Source organism: Phaethon aethereus, assembly GCF_964289735.1.
Source record: "Phaethon aethereus genome assembly, chromosome: 7".
Lineage (NCBI taxonomy): Eukaryota > Metazoa > Chordata > Aves > Phaethontiformes > Phaethontidae > Phaethon > Phaethon aethereus.
The window spans coordinates 38,612,598-38,630,761 of NC_138583.1; the positions used below are offsets into that span (position 1 = coordinate 38,612,598).

Genomic DNA, 18,164 nt, shown 5'->3' on the forward strand with positions numbered 1-18,164 from the left:
CAAAATTCCTCTGTGTTTGCAAAGCCCAAAACAAAGCCATTAAGAGAAGTTATGAAACAGTATAGACCTCCTTCATTTTCTTCAAGTTCTGAGCTAAGAGCAGTTCCTGGATCTGTAATGAAACGAAGTGGCCAGTTGTGACACAGAGGTGGCATGCAGGCAGCATGGACAGACACGTGCCTAGGAGCTCCTCTCCTAAAAGATGTTATCTTCCAGTTTCTGAAACAGCCCACAGATACGTGAACCCAGCTCAACTCTTCATCGTCTCAGACGCTTGCTTTCCTTCAGTTTGTGAACATGTTGGCAGAGGAGCTTTTTTAAGACTGAACTGCATGTTTATGTCTTTGATTCTGGAACCTGGGAGCCTCAACAATTTAAAAACAAAACGCTCCTATTCAGACAAGTCTTTTTACTAAAATTGTCCAGTCATAATCCATTTTTCTCTAGTCAGGAAAACAGAGAAGTGTATCCTTGTATAAGCACAGGGGCTCGGAAGTAGGTGTCAATTAGAAATCTGGGGATTAATCTCTTGGCGAACTAACAGCAGTGAGAAATTTGACACTACAAAGCTCATTTTGTCTCATTTTGTCTCATTTTTACATGACTGAATATGTACCGGGCTCATTGCTCTGTCTCTTTGGATTCTAATACTACTGACAATCAAAATGCAGTTATTAAAGGATTACTCTAATTGTGTAAAGTGAAAACTGGTAATTCAGTACCTAAATAACATCCTCTTTAAAAAGAGTGATTTAGCAGAAAAACTCTCCTTGCAGGTATGTAATTTGGACAGCTCGGTGACAGTTGGAAAAGCTTCCCTTATGATCTGTGGTAATTCATATAGATATATTTAGCAAGAACATAGTCTGCTTATGCTTTTTTTAATCATTCATTATAAAACTTCACCAGTTTCCAGATTTAAGTTGTGGAAATTTGCTTTTATTGTAACTTTGTGTCACTGCAGCCAATCTGATGGAAAAGTCCTGAACCTTAATTTCACTTCAGAGCCTGAAGGGTTGCTGAATGCTGCTGAGGGAGTTGTGGCGGTGAATGATATTTCATCTTGTTTTTAAAGTCTATTGAATAGCAACTAGATATAAATCAAATTATGTTTCTGAAAATGCCAAATACCTTTTCTTCAAATTGTGCCTGTATAGTATATGCAGATAAATAGCTGGAATATTTTAGCAAAATAAGTTGTATTTTCTGAGACTCAGAATATTCCTAGTGTCTGTCTCTTTTTTTTTTTGAGAAAACAGAGTACGCATTAAGATCAAGTAACTTTGCTAAAAAGATTATGTTTCTTTTTTCTGTGTTTGCTTTATGTTTATTCTGCATACTGGTCATTGCTAACAGTTCACTGTTCATTTTCGTTCATCATCGTTTGCTTGTTGAAAACCTCCTACCACTATATTCCTAACAAAGGATGTTTAACAGCTGTAAGGGAGCTATGACAGTAGGGTTATTTAACACAGTGCTCTTTATCTTAAATGTTACAGTATCTAGGTACTCTGAATACCTCTGATACATGTTCCAGGAATGTCGGTGAACTGTCAAGGTGTGCCCTTTTTATCCACCCTGACAATTCAATCTGAAGCTTTGATTATGAGCAACAGAATAAATTCCTCCAACTCTAATGAAAAATCCTATCCAAAATGTAAATCTCATCACGTTTTACAGGTCTATGAAATACTGTGCTATGAAGTACTCACGTTACCTGCCCTTATAGATCTAACTCCAGGTTGTTTTTTAGTGCTGTAATTCAGCAAAAGTGTAATAGGAGGTTAGACCTTGGGTGATGCTGGATCTTTTATCTTGAACTTTAATAATCTATCTTATATAATCAGCTTTAATTTGAGGTTATTGAGATAAGAGGGCTCATGTGGACTGACAGTAGGTATTGAAATAGTCTCCATTAGGAAATAAGCAGTTTTGGCATATAATGAAATTCTTGCAGCGAAGGAGGTATCTCGAGCTGTGAGAGGTGTCGGTGTGTAGTGTATTGCTCTGCCAACGTCTGCTTGACTTGTGCTTGGGGGGAATACAGAAGGGAGAAGGCTGGACTGCTGTTTTCTAGCTTGGAAAATGAGGTTACTTATGGTGAGGGCAGGTAAATGGACTTTTACAGCATCTTAACACTTGCCCAGCTTTCAGGGAAGGGTAGGTGAGCATCTGAGTGATGGCTGAGGGATGAGCTGTAATTGGGAAATGAGGGATAGGACCTATCCACATGCAAAGAATTCATCTTAAAACTGCTTTAGTGACCTAATGGAAAAGCATAAATGATCATGGAATGTGCTTTGCCTGAATATGGCTAAAAGTTTATAGTGTGACACATACACCTTTTGGGCAATGACGAAACCTGACAGTTCAGCTATTAATGATTAGAATTAACTGTATACTTAGAAAAAGAGAGGGAGCAGTTATACACATGGCTGTAAGAAAAGGAAGAGAAGGGTGTTCTGTTGCTGTTGGAACTCGAGAATAAAAACTGCTACTACAGTACTCAAATGCTTCGCTCTAAGGCTGGTCGTTGTGGAAACAGCAGGGAAAACGATATGTATGGATTAAAATAAAAAAAAAAAAAAACAAATCACCCAGCCATCCACTGGCCCGAGGATCACAAGATCCACAAAGCACTGATTTGTGCAAAAACTATTTTTTTTCCTTGACTAAGGAAGATGCATCCAAAGAGATCTCCTGTCTTTGCCTTAGAAAGATGAATTGTTACAATCTCCAAGGCGTTTTGGTATATCTGTGTTCCAGACCCATCTGTAAATGCTGCACGCTCCGAAATAAAACTACTGTAGTGATGGTAAAGAGAAGAGAATTTAGGAGGTGGTCTCAGGTAGAGTAACAGTCAGAATGAATGTGACTGCTCCAAAGGACAGGCAAAACAGATGTATGTAAAGATGCCAGAGTTGAAAGTAAAGCTAGCCATCGTAGTCCTTTTCCAAAGGACTGCTGTTACAGTCTTCGTAAAACCTGGTGGCACTCAGCACAGGATGCAATTTGTGCATCACAGATGGAATTTGTTGTATTCTTTCTGGTCTTCATATATTTATTTGTAGCACAGCTGTCTTCTGCTTTTAAGCTTACCTATCTATTGCTTCTCTCCATTTCCAGGTTTTCTTTTAGAAATGATTTTCTTGAACTTTTCCTTTGCCAGGTCTGCAATTGAAAAAGCAAAACAAAACCAAAAGGAGGGGGAAATCCCAAATAAAACCATGTCATATTATTTCTGCAGCTAGCACGGTACTTCCAAAGGCTGTGCTTTCAGAAGCTGTATTCTTATAAACTCTTTAAGCTTTCTTTTCTTGTTATGTGAAATAGGAACTTCCCAGTTTTGAAGTGTGGCTTGTGTGTGTGGATGGATTGAGTTAGCAGAGGTTCTTACTGTCTTGATTTGCTCAGTCTCCTTCGTCTGAGCTGAATAGCTGGAGTGAACTTGCAGTAGCTTCCAAAAAAGGAGAAAAGCAAACAATCTGGACAGTAATTGCTTTGGCTATCTGACTTTCATTTGCCATCATTCCTGAGTCAGGATGATAAGTTTATGCGGAACTCTTGTGACCTTGAGGACAACTGCTTGCAGTATTCGTTAGACAGAAGTACTTGGGTGAGGATGCTGTCTCTGCACTGGGTGAAGCTCTCTTCTTCTTTGGTACAAATTTCCATCCAGACACACAAAGTATTGGTTTATTTTCTGCTTAGAAATGATAATAAGATTTTTTTCACTAGAAAATGTGAAATGACATTTAAATTCCGTCCATGAGAACATGTTTTTTCAAAGCTTCTTCGAAGGAGCCTGGGACTGCTTGTTTCATGAATGTTTGTTGAGAGGTCTTTAAATTCCTGAACCACTGTCAACTAATAAATGAGTATAAATTATCTCTAAAACAGGTTCATTTAACTCTTGTCTAATGTGTAGCATTTGGCCTGTCAGAGTCAAAATACTGTGACTTTTTTTGTATGGCAAATTGAGTACTTTGTTTATTAAAATTGCTGATTTGTTGTATAATAAGAAGGGCCTAGATTACTGTTAACTTTTCATGGTAAGGATTTCAAGGGCAGGTCATTGGTGTGCTCCAGGAGCAAAGCATTTCTGATGATCTGTTCATCTTCTGTTTTATATCATAGGTGTTAATTAGCCAGGTTTTGGAATTAGTGACTTGCATTTTGCTTTCAATCCTGTCGGCCTTAGTGAGGCTCCATACGGAGCAGAATTTGGCTTGCTTAATTGCTTGCGCTGAGTCTGAATACAGACAAATACGTCTATAGTTGATATAGATTGCTAGTAGTTTACTAGAAGATAGAGCAAACATAATTCAGAGCATAAAACTTGTTTTGTGTTGTAAAGCTGCACCTTGCATCATGTAATATTCAACATTTTTTCAACTTCGAGCTGGGAGTCTTAAATGAAGCTGTAGCTCTGTTACTTTTACCCATCCATGACTTATCACAAACATTGTTGAATGCCTTTTGGTGTGATGTAATTGTTTTTTTGTTTTTGTAGAAACTTCCACATAGGTATAATTACCATTTTGCCAAAGATCTAGTAAATAATGATGCACGTAAGAAATATGCAGTTTTAATAATTTCCTTTGCTACTGGGGGTCACGGGCTAGTGATAATGATTTCTACACCCATCCCCAAATCTATGATGTGTTATTTAGGTAGATTTAATGCATTAAAATTATGCAATGCCTGATGGCAAGAGCTGTGTTTCAGGGCAAGAGCTGTGTTTCAGGGCCCCAATTTTGCATTCTGTGAGCAATAAATGGGGCCTGATCCCAGGTCAGAGGAAGCGAGAGGTCATGCTGCACCCTCCAAGGCTCGGATTCGGCAGAGTGACGTGAGGGTGTTAGAGCTGCTCTGTGTTCCTCTTCCTCCTCAGTGGTTTTTCTCCTTTCTTCTCAGCAGAGTTGAGTGCTGTATGTTGTTGCTAATTGCAGATAATGTACTACTGAAGTTTTGAAAAGTATACATAGATTCACCCAAAGGATGATACTACTATCTTCAGAGATGCTGATACAATTTTGCTGGCATAGATGCATTTAGTGATGAATTGCAGTTAACAGCAGTTCAAGACCTACAGCATATTAGTGAAAATGAATCCACTGAGCACTAGTCCCGTGGCACTACAACAGCACTTAAAGAACACTGATTTTCTTGAAGGGAGAAAAATCTGATTAAGAGATTAAGCTGTGGGTTTGTTTTTGTTTTGTTTTTTACCAGTGGTGTGTTATTTGTATTTGTTTCTTGATGTATGCTATTGTAAGAAATGTAATATACATAAGAAAACCAGGAGAGTGCCACAAACACAGAACATTGTTTCCTGTTTTAGTAGATGGAAGACTTGTATATGCTACGATAAGCAGACACTTAGCAGTAGTGTTGCTTTTAACTTCTTCTTATAAACTGACCTAACACCTGTTTCTAAAAGGAAAAAAGATCAACATGCTAAAATTGAGAAGATGCATAATAGTGGGGACAATGGTGGGTGTCTGTGGCAAAAATGTTGTAGAAATGAATGCAATAATTGGAAAGAATTACTCTAATAAAAGGATGGGGCAACCTATTATTGAGATAGTTGTCTAATTTGAGGGAAATAGGGATAACGACAGGCTTCATGTTGATAACGTGTTGGTGCTTTGCACAAGAACAGAGTGTTATTTCAGCTCTGGAGTGGGATCAGTGGAGAACAGAAACGTCCCGAGCATAATGCTGGACTCCATTGTGCAATATCCTTTAAAATCACCTAGATGCTAGAAAATTAGAGGGCTCTGGAATACAAGAATTCCTAAACCAGGAGAAAATATGCAAGTATGCATCTCCCTTCTTTCCTCCTTCCCTGTCTCTACATCCTTAATGTTTAGCTGGGAGGGGGAACGTTTGGACATGCCTAGAGCATATGGAAGAGTAGCTGAAAGCAGCTCCAAGGAAAAACCCTTTTCTGCTCCTGGTAGGTTTTAAGTCGGCACCTTTGTATGTTGTCATGTTTAAAACATCCCCCCATCGGAAATCTCACTTTGATTTGTAGACACTTTGCTTCCAATTTTTATAATTAACCTCGATCACTGGTGTAACTGCCACTGGTTACAATTAATGTCAAAGAATCATTAAAACATTTTAATTCTCTTCCACGTACCACAACATGTTTGAAAAGATTTCAAAATGTGTGATACATCGTTAGGTGGTGATTTCACCGTTGCTGGGGAACCTGTGGGGGGGAAAGTAAAGGCGTGCTAATAAATACGTTCTTTTTGGTCAAATATAACATAGTCTTGCAGGCTCCAGTACACAAGTCTATGTGTAGAAGAGGCAGTAGTTTTCTGAAGAACTTGGGGTTTATGCATTGTTCCACTATTTTAGGGCTAATACAGGCTACAGCTTTGTCAGGATGACACCTACAGAAGGATTACCTGAAGATACGAGCAATCATCAATGGTTTGGACAAGACCTCTTTGGCGCTGAGGGCAGGGACAGATTCCTAATGTTGGCTACATTAAATGGGGCTGTTTATGTGAGGGCAATAAAAAAATAAGTATTTGCACCTGTTGCTCTGCTATCTTTGGGAAAAGATAAAAAATTGATACGTAAGTGTATTTATAGCAGATAACTTTGTGGGTACATGTGTGTGTTCATACACAGGGTTCTTGATGATCAGATGATGAGTTACGATGAAGAAATATTTTTCTATATTTTGTGATTTGACAAGCAGCATGCCCCTGCTTTCCAATTCTCTTGCAGTTTCTGTAAGTTAAGAAAGTCAAAGAAATATTTTTTCTGAATAATAATTTAACAACAACAAAAAAAAACAGTAAGCCTGTGCTGCTTTCAGCTAGATCAAGAAGCTTCCCAGTCTTAAGATCCAGAATTTGACAAGGTTTTCTAAAAATACTATAACGAGCTGTAAAATAAACTAAAAATGCTCAGGCTGTGCTGACAGCATTGTCCAACAGCTAGGATGATTTTTTCTTTTAAATGAAAAACATTTTGAATCTTTCAGATTAACAAGATGATTTCTACATTCCTAGAGAAAGAGTTGAGTTACCAATCTTAAGATGCACCTTTTTGACCCACATGTGCTGCTTCAAGTAGCAAAAGCTACTGGTTTCTAATTTTAAAATCCAGATTTCTTCTGTCAAATTACGATTTAATTACAGTATTTAAAAACGCACCAACAGTGCACATACGTTTTGAGGTGCGCTCATTGAATAAAGATTAGCGAACTAAGGCAAGTAAGTCTGCAACATGCTTGCTAAGGTAATGTAGGAGACAGCTTGAACTGCCCTAGGTAAAGACTAAAGGCTGCACTGTGTTACAGTAACTATTATTTTTAAGGCCTTACACGTTGATTTAAGTAATGTAAGTGAGGGATAAACAAAATTTTGTTTCTCTATGCTTGAGTTTGTCTTGTGTAGAGTAGTGTGAGTGCTGTAAAGAAGACCTTGATAGTCAAACTAAACACTAAAGGAATTTAATTCCCTTCTGAAAGAAATAACATTAAAAATTCAGAAGGTGAAAGAAAAACAGCAAGATTCATATGCCATTAATGGAATTGTATTAACAGTTGTAATAATATCCCCTAATCTTAAAAAGGTAAGTCTGTTACAGAATTAAGGTTTTTCTGCTGCTTTTCATGCCGTGTGAGGTATTACGGTTAATACAAGTTGCTGATGTGAAAACATCCTCGCTAATCCTGTTTGGAGAGCAGCTCGTTCTGTGCTCGTTAGAAGAGGCAGAAGAAGAGATATTATAGGTCCTTCGTTAAATAGCTGTTTAATTACGTCCTAGGACAAGCAGATACCAAATCTGCAAATATTCCTGGCAGGTTTCCCCAGGACTCGCCTCTAAAGCTGCAAAACTTGGTCCGCGTGAGAAGCACCACGTGCAACGTCTTGGTGTGCTGCGGAGGGGGCAAATTTACCTCAGCAAATTCAAGGGCAGGACTTGTTCGACAAGGCATTTAAAACAGCTTATGCTCATTTAAAAAGCTTCTACTCACCCTTCTCTGTGAGCTTCTCCTTTTTCTAGCTCCTGTATAACACCCAACAACACTTTTATGGTTTCCTGACTAGAGCTGATCAAATTTTCCATCATCTGAAGCTGCGCTTTCAAGTCCACAACTTCTGTGTGAGGCACAATTTGTTGGCATTCCTCGCTCACCGCAACAGCTGTCTGGCAAGGCTGGTTCTCCTCCATAGGTGAAACGTTTATCTGAAGGGTCTGTTCGCTACATTCGGCGGCTTGGCACGGCGCCTGCAAAGAGCAGGCTCGAGCATCTCCTGCCTGGGGCTGAACACCGTTCAGGTGCACGGTCCTCTTTGTGTCCTCCTCGGCTGTCGGGCACGGTGACCAGTCGGTGTCGGCCGCGAGATTTGGCAGGTCGGGCTGCGAAGCGTCTAAACCGGCCGCTGGCAAATAAATGGTGGCCACTTCAGTCTTGAAGACCCTCCCATGGAGGGGCTGGGCGGCCTCCTCGCTCCCCAGCTGCCCCGCTGCCTGTCTCCCTCGGCTGGGCGGCCGGTCGGCGGTGGGCTCCTCTGGAGCCGGGTCAGCCGAGTTTGGGAGGGGAGGCGGCAGCTCTTTGGGAGAGCTGTGCAAATCGCCGCTCTTCCAGGCCTCGGCCCCGTTGTCGCGAGACGCCGCGCTGGTGCGCTCGTTGATGTGGGAAATGAACTCGGCCGTCTGCAGGCTGCTGGCCGCCTTGCCCCACTGAACGGCCTCCCCTGAGCTTCTGCCGTCTTTGTCCTTAACGTCTATTAGAAACCCGTTGTCTTGACTCTTAAAGGTGTCGACAGTCGAGGCGCCTTTAAGAATATTCCCTTTTTTCCGGTCCAGAGGAAAGGTCTGGTAACACTTCTTAAGATCGGGTGAAGTCTGAACTCCTGTGCTCTTGGTGACGTTGGGTATTGACCTCCGGGCAGGCACCGTCATGTACTTGCGATAAGCCGTTTTGTAGGAAACGGGCTTGGCTTCCCTCTTGTCCGGGTCCTGCGTGGTTGACAGCTGTTTGTCCCTCTGCTCGTTCTGGGCCTCGCAGATATCTTTAAATCTCACCTGGAGGGCTTTGTTTCGTTTCTTAATCTGCCGGTTGGGATCCAGTGCGTATTTCATCTCCAGCGCGAGCGAAGCCGCTGGCTCAACTTCGCTTTCTGAGGTGGTAAGTAAGCATTTGCTGGGCTCCTTACTCACCATGATGCCTGCATTCAAAAACAGTTCAGAAAGGCTCACGTTACAACAGAAATGCCGCTTCTCCCCCCAACGTTTGCAATATTTGAGCTAACTTCCTCTGCTTCGACTGAAATGGCTGCCACTCGCAACTTTTTCCCTCGATTCTCTTAAGTCAGAGTCCTTCATGTTAGACTTTGGTGTTTTGCTAGAAAACTGTGCTTTTTCTCTCAATTTGTTAATGCCCGCTCCTCAGAGAGGAGCGCAGCTCAAGCCGGTTTTCCTGGCACCAGAAGGTCTTTCCAGACCCTGTTTCAGAGGACAGGCGCCATGGCTGCCGTGGCAGGGCTGCGAGCTCAGCACTCGGGCTCTGCTGCAAGGGAATGTGGGCTCTCGGGAAGCGAGTCGTCTCAATTCACTTGATAGATAATAAAAACACCAGGGAAAAGGAAAAACCAAGTCTCTGTTCAAATAAAGAAAAGTCTAGAGCGCTGGCCACCCTTAATGCTCCTTTAATACAAGTGTTTAGTAGCAAGAAGTGTCAAACTGGCATTACTGTTTTTACAATATGCTTGCTTATGAAACACAATTATTTTGTGTAATGTACTCTGCATCTTAGCAAGAAATTAATTGGTCATTAGAGGCATCATTATTTGGATTTTTAAAAAAACTACCTCATAGCTAAACCTAAAACCTGGATATAGTTTTAATTATTAGCAACCGGTTGATACTGCTATATGCATAACACTTATGAACTAGTGAAGTTTGTGGAAGAAGTCAGTAGTTCATCAATTAAGGTTTTGCTTCAAATGCAAAACAACCCATCCTTTCCTAGAAGCAGTAATATGCTTTTATAACAGACCTCCTTATCCCAAAGGATCCTAGAGCACTAAAAAAAAAAAAAAAAAATCCCCAAACAGAAAAAAACCTGTGATGATTCACAGAAATTACTTAATCTGCTATTGAAATATAAGCATCTCCTTAAGGATGAAAAGATGCCAACTGCTTAATACAGCACATAGCAAAAAAACCCAACAGCTCTATCATTGTACAGGTCGTGTGGGATCTGTAGTAACTGGGTAGTTAAGACCTCATTTTTACACCTCATTTGAAGTTGTCGGTTTTGCTCTCCTATTGCACAAATTTCTCCCTCGTGCTGAGATTTACTGAATTACCCAATTCCCACTTAATCCAAGTATTCTGCATGTATCTCCTATTTAATGCCGATGTACCCTCAGAGGGACTCAGAGTACAGTGATTAAAGGGACTTCCAGATGTGGGATTTGAAATACGTTTTTAATTAAAATTATTTTGTCTATTAAATAAAAAAGTGCAACTCTTGAAGAGTTAAGTGCCACAATAGCGTATGTTTTATAAAGTCAGCTCAGTGGCACAAGTCGGTGAATCCTTACGACAAGTCCATATTTGGTTTTAATTTAAGAAAACATAATGGAGAAATTATTTTCAATGGGAAATTGAATATTTATGGGTTTTTAAAAGTAATAGTAATGTTTCCCCAAAGTTCCTAAGACACATAGGTGCATGGCAGACAGTCTGTATACTGCAGGGTTGGACGTCTGGGTTACCAAACTGCCTTCAAAAAATCCCATGCAAATGTGTCATTACTTATTTTTTTCCACGTCTTACTTCCATGCTCCCGTTAATTTATGAACAATAACTGAAATATTCTAGAGTCAGTTTGCCTTTTTCTATGTAACTTGTCAGGTTCAGGTAATGGTGAGCGAGCAGCAGTCACTTTGGAAGGGGAAGTTTCTGTCTGAATCTGTGTGATGTAGTAGAAAGTCTGTAGAAAAACGCAAAAAGAGGGAAGATTTGGGGCAAAAATGTTAAAATAATGTAATCTGAGATGGCTAGATACTAGTTTTCAAACTAAGTATGAATCTACAGGCCCAGGATCTGACACCAGGGTGACCAAGCCTCTCTTTCTGAGGAAAAAGAGATTGTAAATGGAAATGCTAGAGGGAAACCAGAAGATAAAATTTGAAGCGGAGTAGGGTGGTAAAGTGATCTTTAGTACTTTGTGCCCTGCTGGGAGTAAGGTCAGTTATCCCTATGCCTTTAATACATGATGTACAAATATGGACAATTTTTTGGGGGGGAACAGATTAACTACATATTAATGTCAGGAATTTTTTTGTTCCAGTTGAAACTCTAAATAAGGAGTCAGCTGTGCTTTGTGGGGAATATTAGTGTCCTGTACTGCCTGTTTTGGACTGTCTTCTAGTTATAGTAATGTTTGCCCCCTGAAGTTATGCCTTTGTTTGAGAGATATTCTGCATACAGAGCCCCACTGGTTCACAGCTTGCCAAGATGGCGATGGTAGGAAATACAGACATCCATCCATCATCTGTCTGTCTACCTGTCTATCTTGGGGTGGAATTTTGGAATGTTTTGGTGAATAACAAAGTGTTATAGAAGATACAAACCTCATCCATTACCCTGCAACTGGTAAAAAGTAAGGTAAAAGGTAAAAGTCTAAAGTCATTAGCTTTAGACCCAGCTAAAATTCGTTGTAAAAACATATTGTACATCTTTTGTTGTAAAAAGCCCCAAACTCTGCACTTGCATTAATGTAGAACCACTGGAAGCAAATCTTCCATAACGGTCTGGTAGATTAGTGAGTTTACCAAAAAACTAAATACAGTAACACAACAGCCATTATATCCATTAGTTTCCAAATCTGCTAATGCGAGTTCATGCACTAAGAAATTGTAGCAAACATGTAATGTTGCATTTACAAAGATGTGAAATATTCAGTAATGACATCTGAAAAGAGGGCATACGTTTTTATCTGTAACAGAAGTTTACAAAAATTGGTTGTTAGATCTCAAAGTCACTTATTACAGACATCTCTTAGGATACCTCAGAGTTGTCAAAGTGAGTTTTCTGGTACTTGGTTGACAGTAGGTTCCACTAGCAGACAATTTATTTTAAAATATTGGCTTGATATTTTATTCATGTACCTCTGGCCTGTCTCAATTTTCAGATTATTTGGGATGCCACTTTAATCCAGTAATCTTTGGGGTTGCAGGATCACTGGGCCTGTTTGGAATTACTTAACAGATGGAATTAATGGAAACCATAACCCAGATGAAACCAGGAGTTTGGCGATATTCTACAGAATAGAAATGGATAAATTGGGTACTATGTTCTGTGATGCAGTTAATTTTAAGTGGGCCTTTAATAGCCAATAAATTGATTCTTCAAAATTTTCTTGTCTTCCTTTCCCCATTGCACAGGCCTGATTGATTTAGCTAATCTAGAGTTTTCTATTCCCATTAGCAGCTTGGGCTAATAATTTTATAGATATCTGTGATTAAGAATGACAACAACCAAAAGAATTAGATTTTTTTTTTAAGCCGTACTCAGATCTCAGTGCCTCCAAGGAGAACGATATGTGCACATTTGACAAAAGAACAGTTGAGATTGCAAGTTAAATATTTAATACCTAAGAGTTTTATATAACACTTTTATGTTTAGTTTCATTTTTGGTTTGGACAAGATGTTGACTCCAGTTTTGGCTTACTTAGGCACTAACATTTACAACGCTGTCTCCTGGGAGGTCTTGCTTAATAGTTCAACCTGTACTTGAGATCAGACCGTGCCAGAGGTCTGTCCTCTTCCCGCGGAAGCTGGTGCCAACATCGATACTGATGTCCCGGGGAACGGGAGCACGCCATGGGCCCAGCCTGGACCCAGACTGGGAGACTGGAAAAGGAAATCTCACTGTAACGTGTCTCCTTTCCCTGCAGTACTTATCTGTAATTCTGCTGCCTGTTACTCAGCCTGGGAGTGCTTTCTGGAACACCGGGCAAGGCTGGCATACATACCGTGTGTGGCTGTGCAATACGACAGGAGCTGCAGGATTTTTGGATACTTCAGGAAACTACTGAGATGGAGTTTCTCGGTTTGCAGGGGTGCTGCAGAGTTAATGGCTTATTCTGTCAGGGGACTGAGAAAGGCTTTGAATTTGAATTTTAGTTGCAGATGCCAGTTAAATAAAGACAAGAAACTTTTTGTCTGTGGTTACCCTAAACAAACCCTGATTGCGTGAGGTGATTTGCTAAGTTAAATATTTAAGTAATCACAGAGGATATTTTTCAGTTTTTAGCCTTGATTTGTTGCTAAGCTTCTGGCTGATTACCCTTAAAACAGCGTTCTCTTCTGCTTGCATATGGAAATAAACTATTAAATAATAATAATAAAAAAAGTGATGCACAGAGAAGTCTTAAGTTAGTACAAAATCTTCAGGGTAAGCTACAGAAACTGCCGCCTTTATTATTTCAGGTTCTCCACAGCATGTTTTACTCAGTTAAATAAATCCTTCCCTTTCAGTTCTCTGTTGATGCTGTCCAGATTTCTTCCCCTCAGTTCAGCAATGCAATGGGCGTTTCTAGGAAGGAGACTTATTTTATGTGATTCACACGTCAATTATGAAGAGCAGTGGGTTCCCAATAGTCCTGTTCCAGTCTTTGTCAGCAGGTAATGCTTAGGTACATAAGTAAAGCTTTGCAGGACCTCCACTCTTAATCCAAAACTCTGCAAAGTCACTGTGCTGTAAGGTGTTGAATTTCCAGACTGATTTGTTAATGAGGGAAAAGGAGATTTGTAGCTTACCTTGTAATTTAAATTTTATTTCTGTCAGTTTGATGATACAGAAGTATACTGAAAGACTAAGTGTGTTAATAAGCAGAGTGGAGTTAAACTTTCCAAGTTCCAAAAGCAGATGAAAGGCATAGATTTCAGTCTCTGTATTTTCAGACCAAATGAAGGCTTTAGAGATGCAGCTGTAAACTTCTGTGCACGTATTAAGAGCACACAGGTCTTCTTATGCATGTATGTAATAGCTTAAAGGAAAAATAAGGCAATGGATTGCAAATAATTGGGCTTTCCCATGTAAAGGAAGGTTCATTAGTGATCTGCAACATCTTAGGCTTCTTGCTATATTGAGGCTATACTTTCTCAGGAGAAATCCCCCCTGCCTTGTATGCCATTTTTATATGTCTATATATTATCATAAAACTGAATAATGCGGTTTTTTTTGTTTTTCAAAAACTATTTGATGTCTCCAAATCATCTTAAAAGGGTACACGTAGACCGTGATAGACTTCCATCATTAAAAATAGACATTTGAAAGAAACTTGGATTTACTTTATATAAACAAATACAAGATAGAAGCCTATTTATGTTAATTCTAAATATACCATCGTGTAAAGCAGTGATAGCAACCTGAGGATATTTTACATGTAATCTAAATGTTTGTCTTAATTTTGCGTTAGACAGCTGCTAATACCATGTTATTTCTTCCACTTTCAGACATTTTGACTTCATTAATTTAGGAGTATTTTCAGTCTTCTAAAAGGAATCCAATCGTTAGATTAACTGACCATGTTGTTATGATACAAATTTAAAAATTGTATCGTAGTTTACAAAATATTAGTAAGCAATGTCCACTAAACAAAACTGTACTGATAAAAATGTTGGAAAATATGAATGAGCTTAGCCAGTTATTAATTATTAGATGTTTGCAGAAACTTTTCCTGTGCGTTACAAATTTTTTTGTAGAGTTTTAATACACAAGAGGTTAAAATATGACTTCTGGATAAATTCAAGGGTGCAGGTATGCCCACTTTCTGTGATGTAGAAAGTACTGATGACTATTATTAGGGAAAAAACCCAATATATTTATTGACATACAAAGCTGATGTGGTAGACCAGTCCTCCTTCCGTTTATCAGAATTGTTCATGTAGAATAATGGAGTTAGCAGTGCTGGTAAATGTCAAACTAGGATTTTGTTTTTAAATCTGTTTTAAAAGCCCTTAGGCATTGAACTTGAATTTTCTCTCTCTTGAACTTATTTATTGCTCAGTACTGAATTCATTCTTATTGCTGCATTTATGTATTCTGTGTTTTACCAAGCAGAGGGCGAATTGCCCTCGCCTTATAATCTTCCTGTTCTGAGAAGTTTGCCCCACTTCAATGAATTAGAAAGCGTTACTACCATTTGCTTAAATCGGTGCTTTTCGGCCTGTGGTCTGGAGACGCTTGGAGATTTCTCATCTACGTTATTGCTGTACATGCCAGAAAAGAAAGCTCATGTTTGCGCCCTAGCATCAGTTTGTGATGGGAGGGGTATATTTTCACGGAAAAAAAAATTAAGAAGTTCCACAGACTGAAACAAAGTCTACTAATTAGACTGATCCTTTTTTTTAGTTATATTCTTCAGCAAAAAACAGCTTTGTGATGCATTATTTAGAAATTATTATAAACTACGAACATTTGGTAAAGTTGTGATGGTTCTTAGTACAATTTCAAAAACTGAATCTATTGATCCTGCTAGTTTCAGTGATGACATACGATAGATTCGTAATTGCCTTGAAAGTCTTCCAGTGGAATAAACATGATCATATGCCATTTAATTGGTCTTTTTTTTCCCCTCACATCTATTGGTAGGCTCTGTAAGAATGAATTGTAAAAATCATACCCTAGCTAATGGCTGAGACAGACAATAAATGTCTTTCAATGCTCTTGTAAGCTTGAGCTTTAGAACTAAGTGGCAACCAATAAAATGTATGATTTAATAAGCCTGTAGAACTTTAGATATAACAGTCATCTATTGTAGGATAAACTATTTAAAATTTTCCTGACAAAACCATTTCCCTGCATGCACAAGCTGGTATATGCTCCCTTAATTTTGACATGTCTACTATGTGTTCTGAACACATAGTTTAATAATACTTAGGTTTTGTTGCTTCCTACATTTAGATGCATAAAATTAAAAGGAATCCGCTCAATGCGATAAACTTCTGTACAATAAGGGTTACTTTTCCCGTAATGTGTTTGCACAACTAATCGTAACAGTTACAGGGGATTTTGCACTTGCATTAAAAACAATAGAAACCCTTGTGGTCTGAGTTAATAACTATTAACTTCATATTAGAACAAACGCAATGTCAAAAGATACTCCCTGTCAATTCATAGTGTTGTTATGTCAAACATCTGCTAGGATTTAGTGTACTGGAAAAAATAACGTTACTATTAAAAGAATTATGCTTATTTTCCTTACTCTGCTATACAGCTATTGCTACTATGAACCTCTGAGTAAAGGTTTATTAGCATTATTTTGCCATGGAAATCTGCAACTCTCTGTCAATGTTACAGCTGGTACTCGCAGTATAAGGATGCTGCTGAGGATGTGTTGCTAGGAGAATCACAAATAGTTCTGCTTATACTGTACTGTCTTCCAGGAGTCCAAACGCCAGCGTACTTTCACTGGAAGGCTTTCTCATTTTTATGGGACTTTCTGTTAAATAATTTAAATAGCAAGCTGTTAAAAACAAGAGCTTAAAGACAGTTCCTTATCTGCATTATTGTTGAATACTAACTTTTAATTGTTCTTAGTAAACATCAATAGTTTTTGTGGGCGTTCAAGAAAAAAAAAAAACAACTACCGAATGACAGGGAAAAAAGCGGTTCTTGTTCTTTAGCTTCGGTCAACAAGTTTGCAAAACTGTCAGACCTCCAGAGAAAGTGATCTGGGTGCCAGGGACTAAGACGTCCAGACTGCAAGCATCTACATCAACTGCAGCTTATTTCCTTTTTCATCACAGTTCTTCAGACGTTGGATGGGGTAAAGAGGAAGAGGAGGTAAGCAGGTTCCAACTCCATGCTTCAGTCCCGCACCTTCAGTTTTGCCGTGCACGTAACGGAAAGGCACCACAGTGTGCTCGGGTCCCGTGCAACGTATGCAGATCAGTCCCTTCCTTTGGGAGTGTAGATAATCTCATTGTATGGAAAATGTGTTTTGGAGTCTCTGCTGGAGCTTACTACAAATGGAACATGACAGACATGAGTGACTTTCCTGAGGTCAGTGGTTGTAAGGCATCAGAACATTGTCAGCTCTTTCTACTTGGATTAGGGTTATGTGCAGACAAGCCTTGGGAAGGTGTGAAGTGGCGTGAAACATGGCTGGCTACTTTAGCTCTAAAACCTGACATCATTAGCAGGTTATTAATTGGTGAATCAGATCAGTCTAGGAGATTCGTATTTGCACCCCAGTGCTGTCAGCAGTCACCAGGAAAGAAAGGATGTGTAATTTTCACCTTCTTGAGGAGCACATTTGTGAACAGTTTCTGGGTTCAAGCAGGTTCTGGTTCCGCTTCTGCTGAAATTGTAGATTATCAATGTACGTTTAGACCTGAGCGTGCTGATGCTGGTGAAAGACGAGAGGAGTGAACAAATCAGGCTGAATTCTGCTCTAGGAAAGGCTCGTACAAAAATGAGCATTAATTACCCCAAGAGTGTGGTTTAATTGCTGTACTGCAAGCGAGTAATAGTCCCTAATGTTGCAAAACTTTTTCATAAAAGCTGGTTCTAAGCTGCTTTTGGAATAAGTAATGTAAAGGAAGAGATAAACTCTGATGTAAGGGGAAGCTGTCTTAAATTGGAACGTGGGTGCAAACTCACAAACTCTCAAGTTCTCATCAAACATGAGGACTCTGGGAGAAGGGTCAGAGTTGATCGGTAGCACTGGTGCAGATGGCTCATTCCAAGTCGCCAGGGAAAAGGTTTTGGGTTTAGTGTGGGAAGAACTGTGTGAGGAATGAAGAGGGTACTAGAGAGTTGCAAACATGGTGTGGAGAGGATGAATAGATTTCTTCCAGGTTTTGTGGACCTGGGACAATGTGTAGTAAGATCGCAAAATAAACATTCTGGTGATGGTGTTATAGGACAGCTTATTTGTGATATGGATGATTAGCAAGTGTGTTTAAGTAATCATGAGAGATCCTCTTAACAATATTCATATGCCCTTTTTGTCCATTCCAGTTATATACTCTTGCTTTTGGAAGCTGCAAGATCGTGGCTGAGAAGTCCCCTATTATTAACCAGAATTGCCTGACAACGCTCAAGGCATCAGAACTGTCTACTAGACAGACATTTGCATCACATTTATTGTGGCTTTGTGTGT

At 39.4% G+C, this 18,164-nt stretch overlaps 2 protein-coding genes across 11 annotated transcripts in view; one reads left to right on the top strand and one right to left on the bottom strand.

Annotated features, from left to right (window-relative positions):
* INSYN2A (inhibitory synaptic factor 2A) overlaps window positions 1-9,201 on the bottom strand; it is a gene marked incomplete at both ends in the record, with an annotated part of 30,979 nt that extends 21,778 nt beyond the window's left edge. The window contains one exon of the mRNA XM_082002007.1: window positions 8,009-9,201. Within this exon, the coding sequence (XP_081858133.1) occupies window positions 8,009-9,201 (1,193 nt within the window). The remainder of the gene's footprint in view (window positions 1-8,008) is intronic.
* Window positions 1-18,164, top strand: part of DOCK1 (dedicator of cytokinesis 1) — a gene marked incomplete at its 3' end in the record, with an annotated part of 322,821 nt that overhangs the window by 131,446 nt on the left and 173,211 nt on the right. The gene's annotated exons all lie outside the window — the stretch shown is intronic.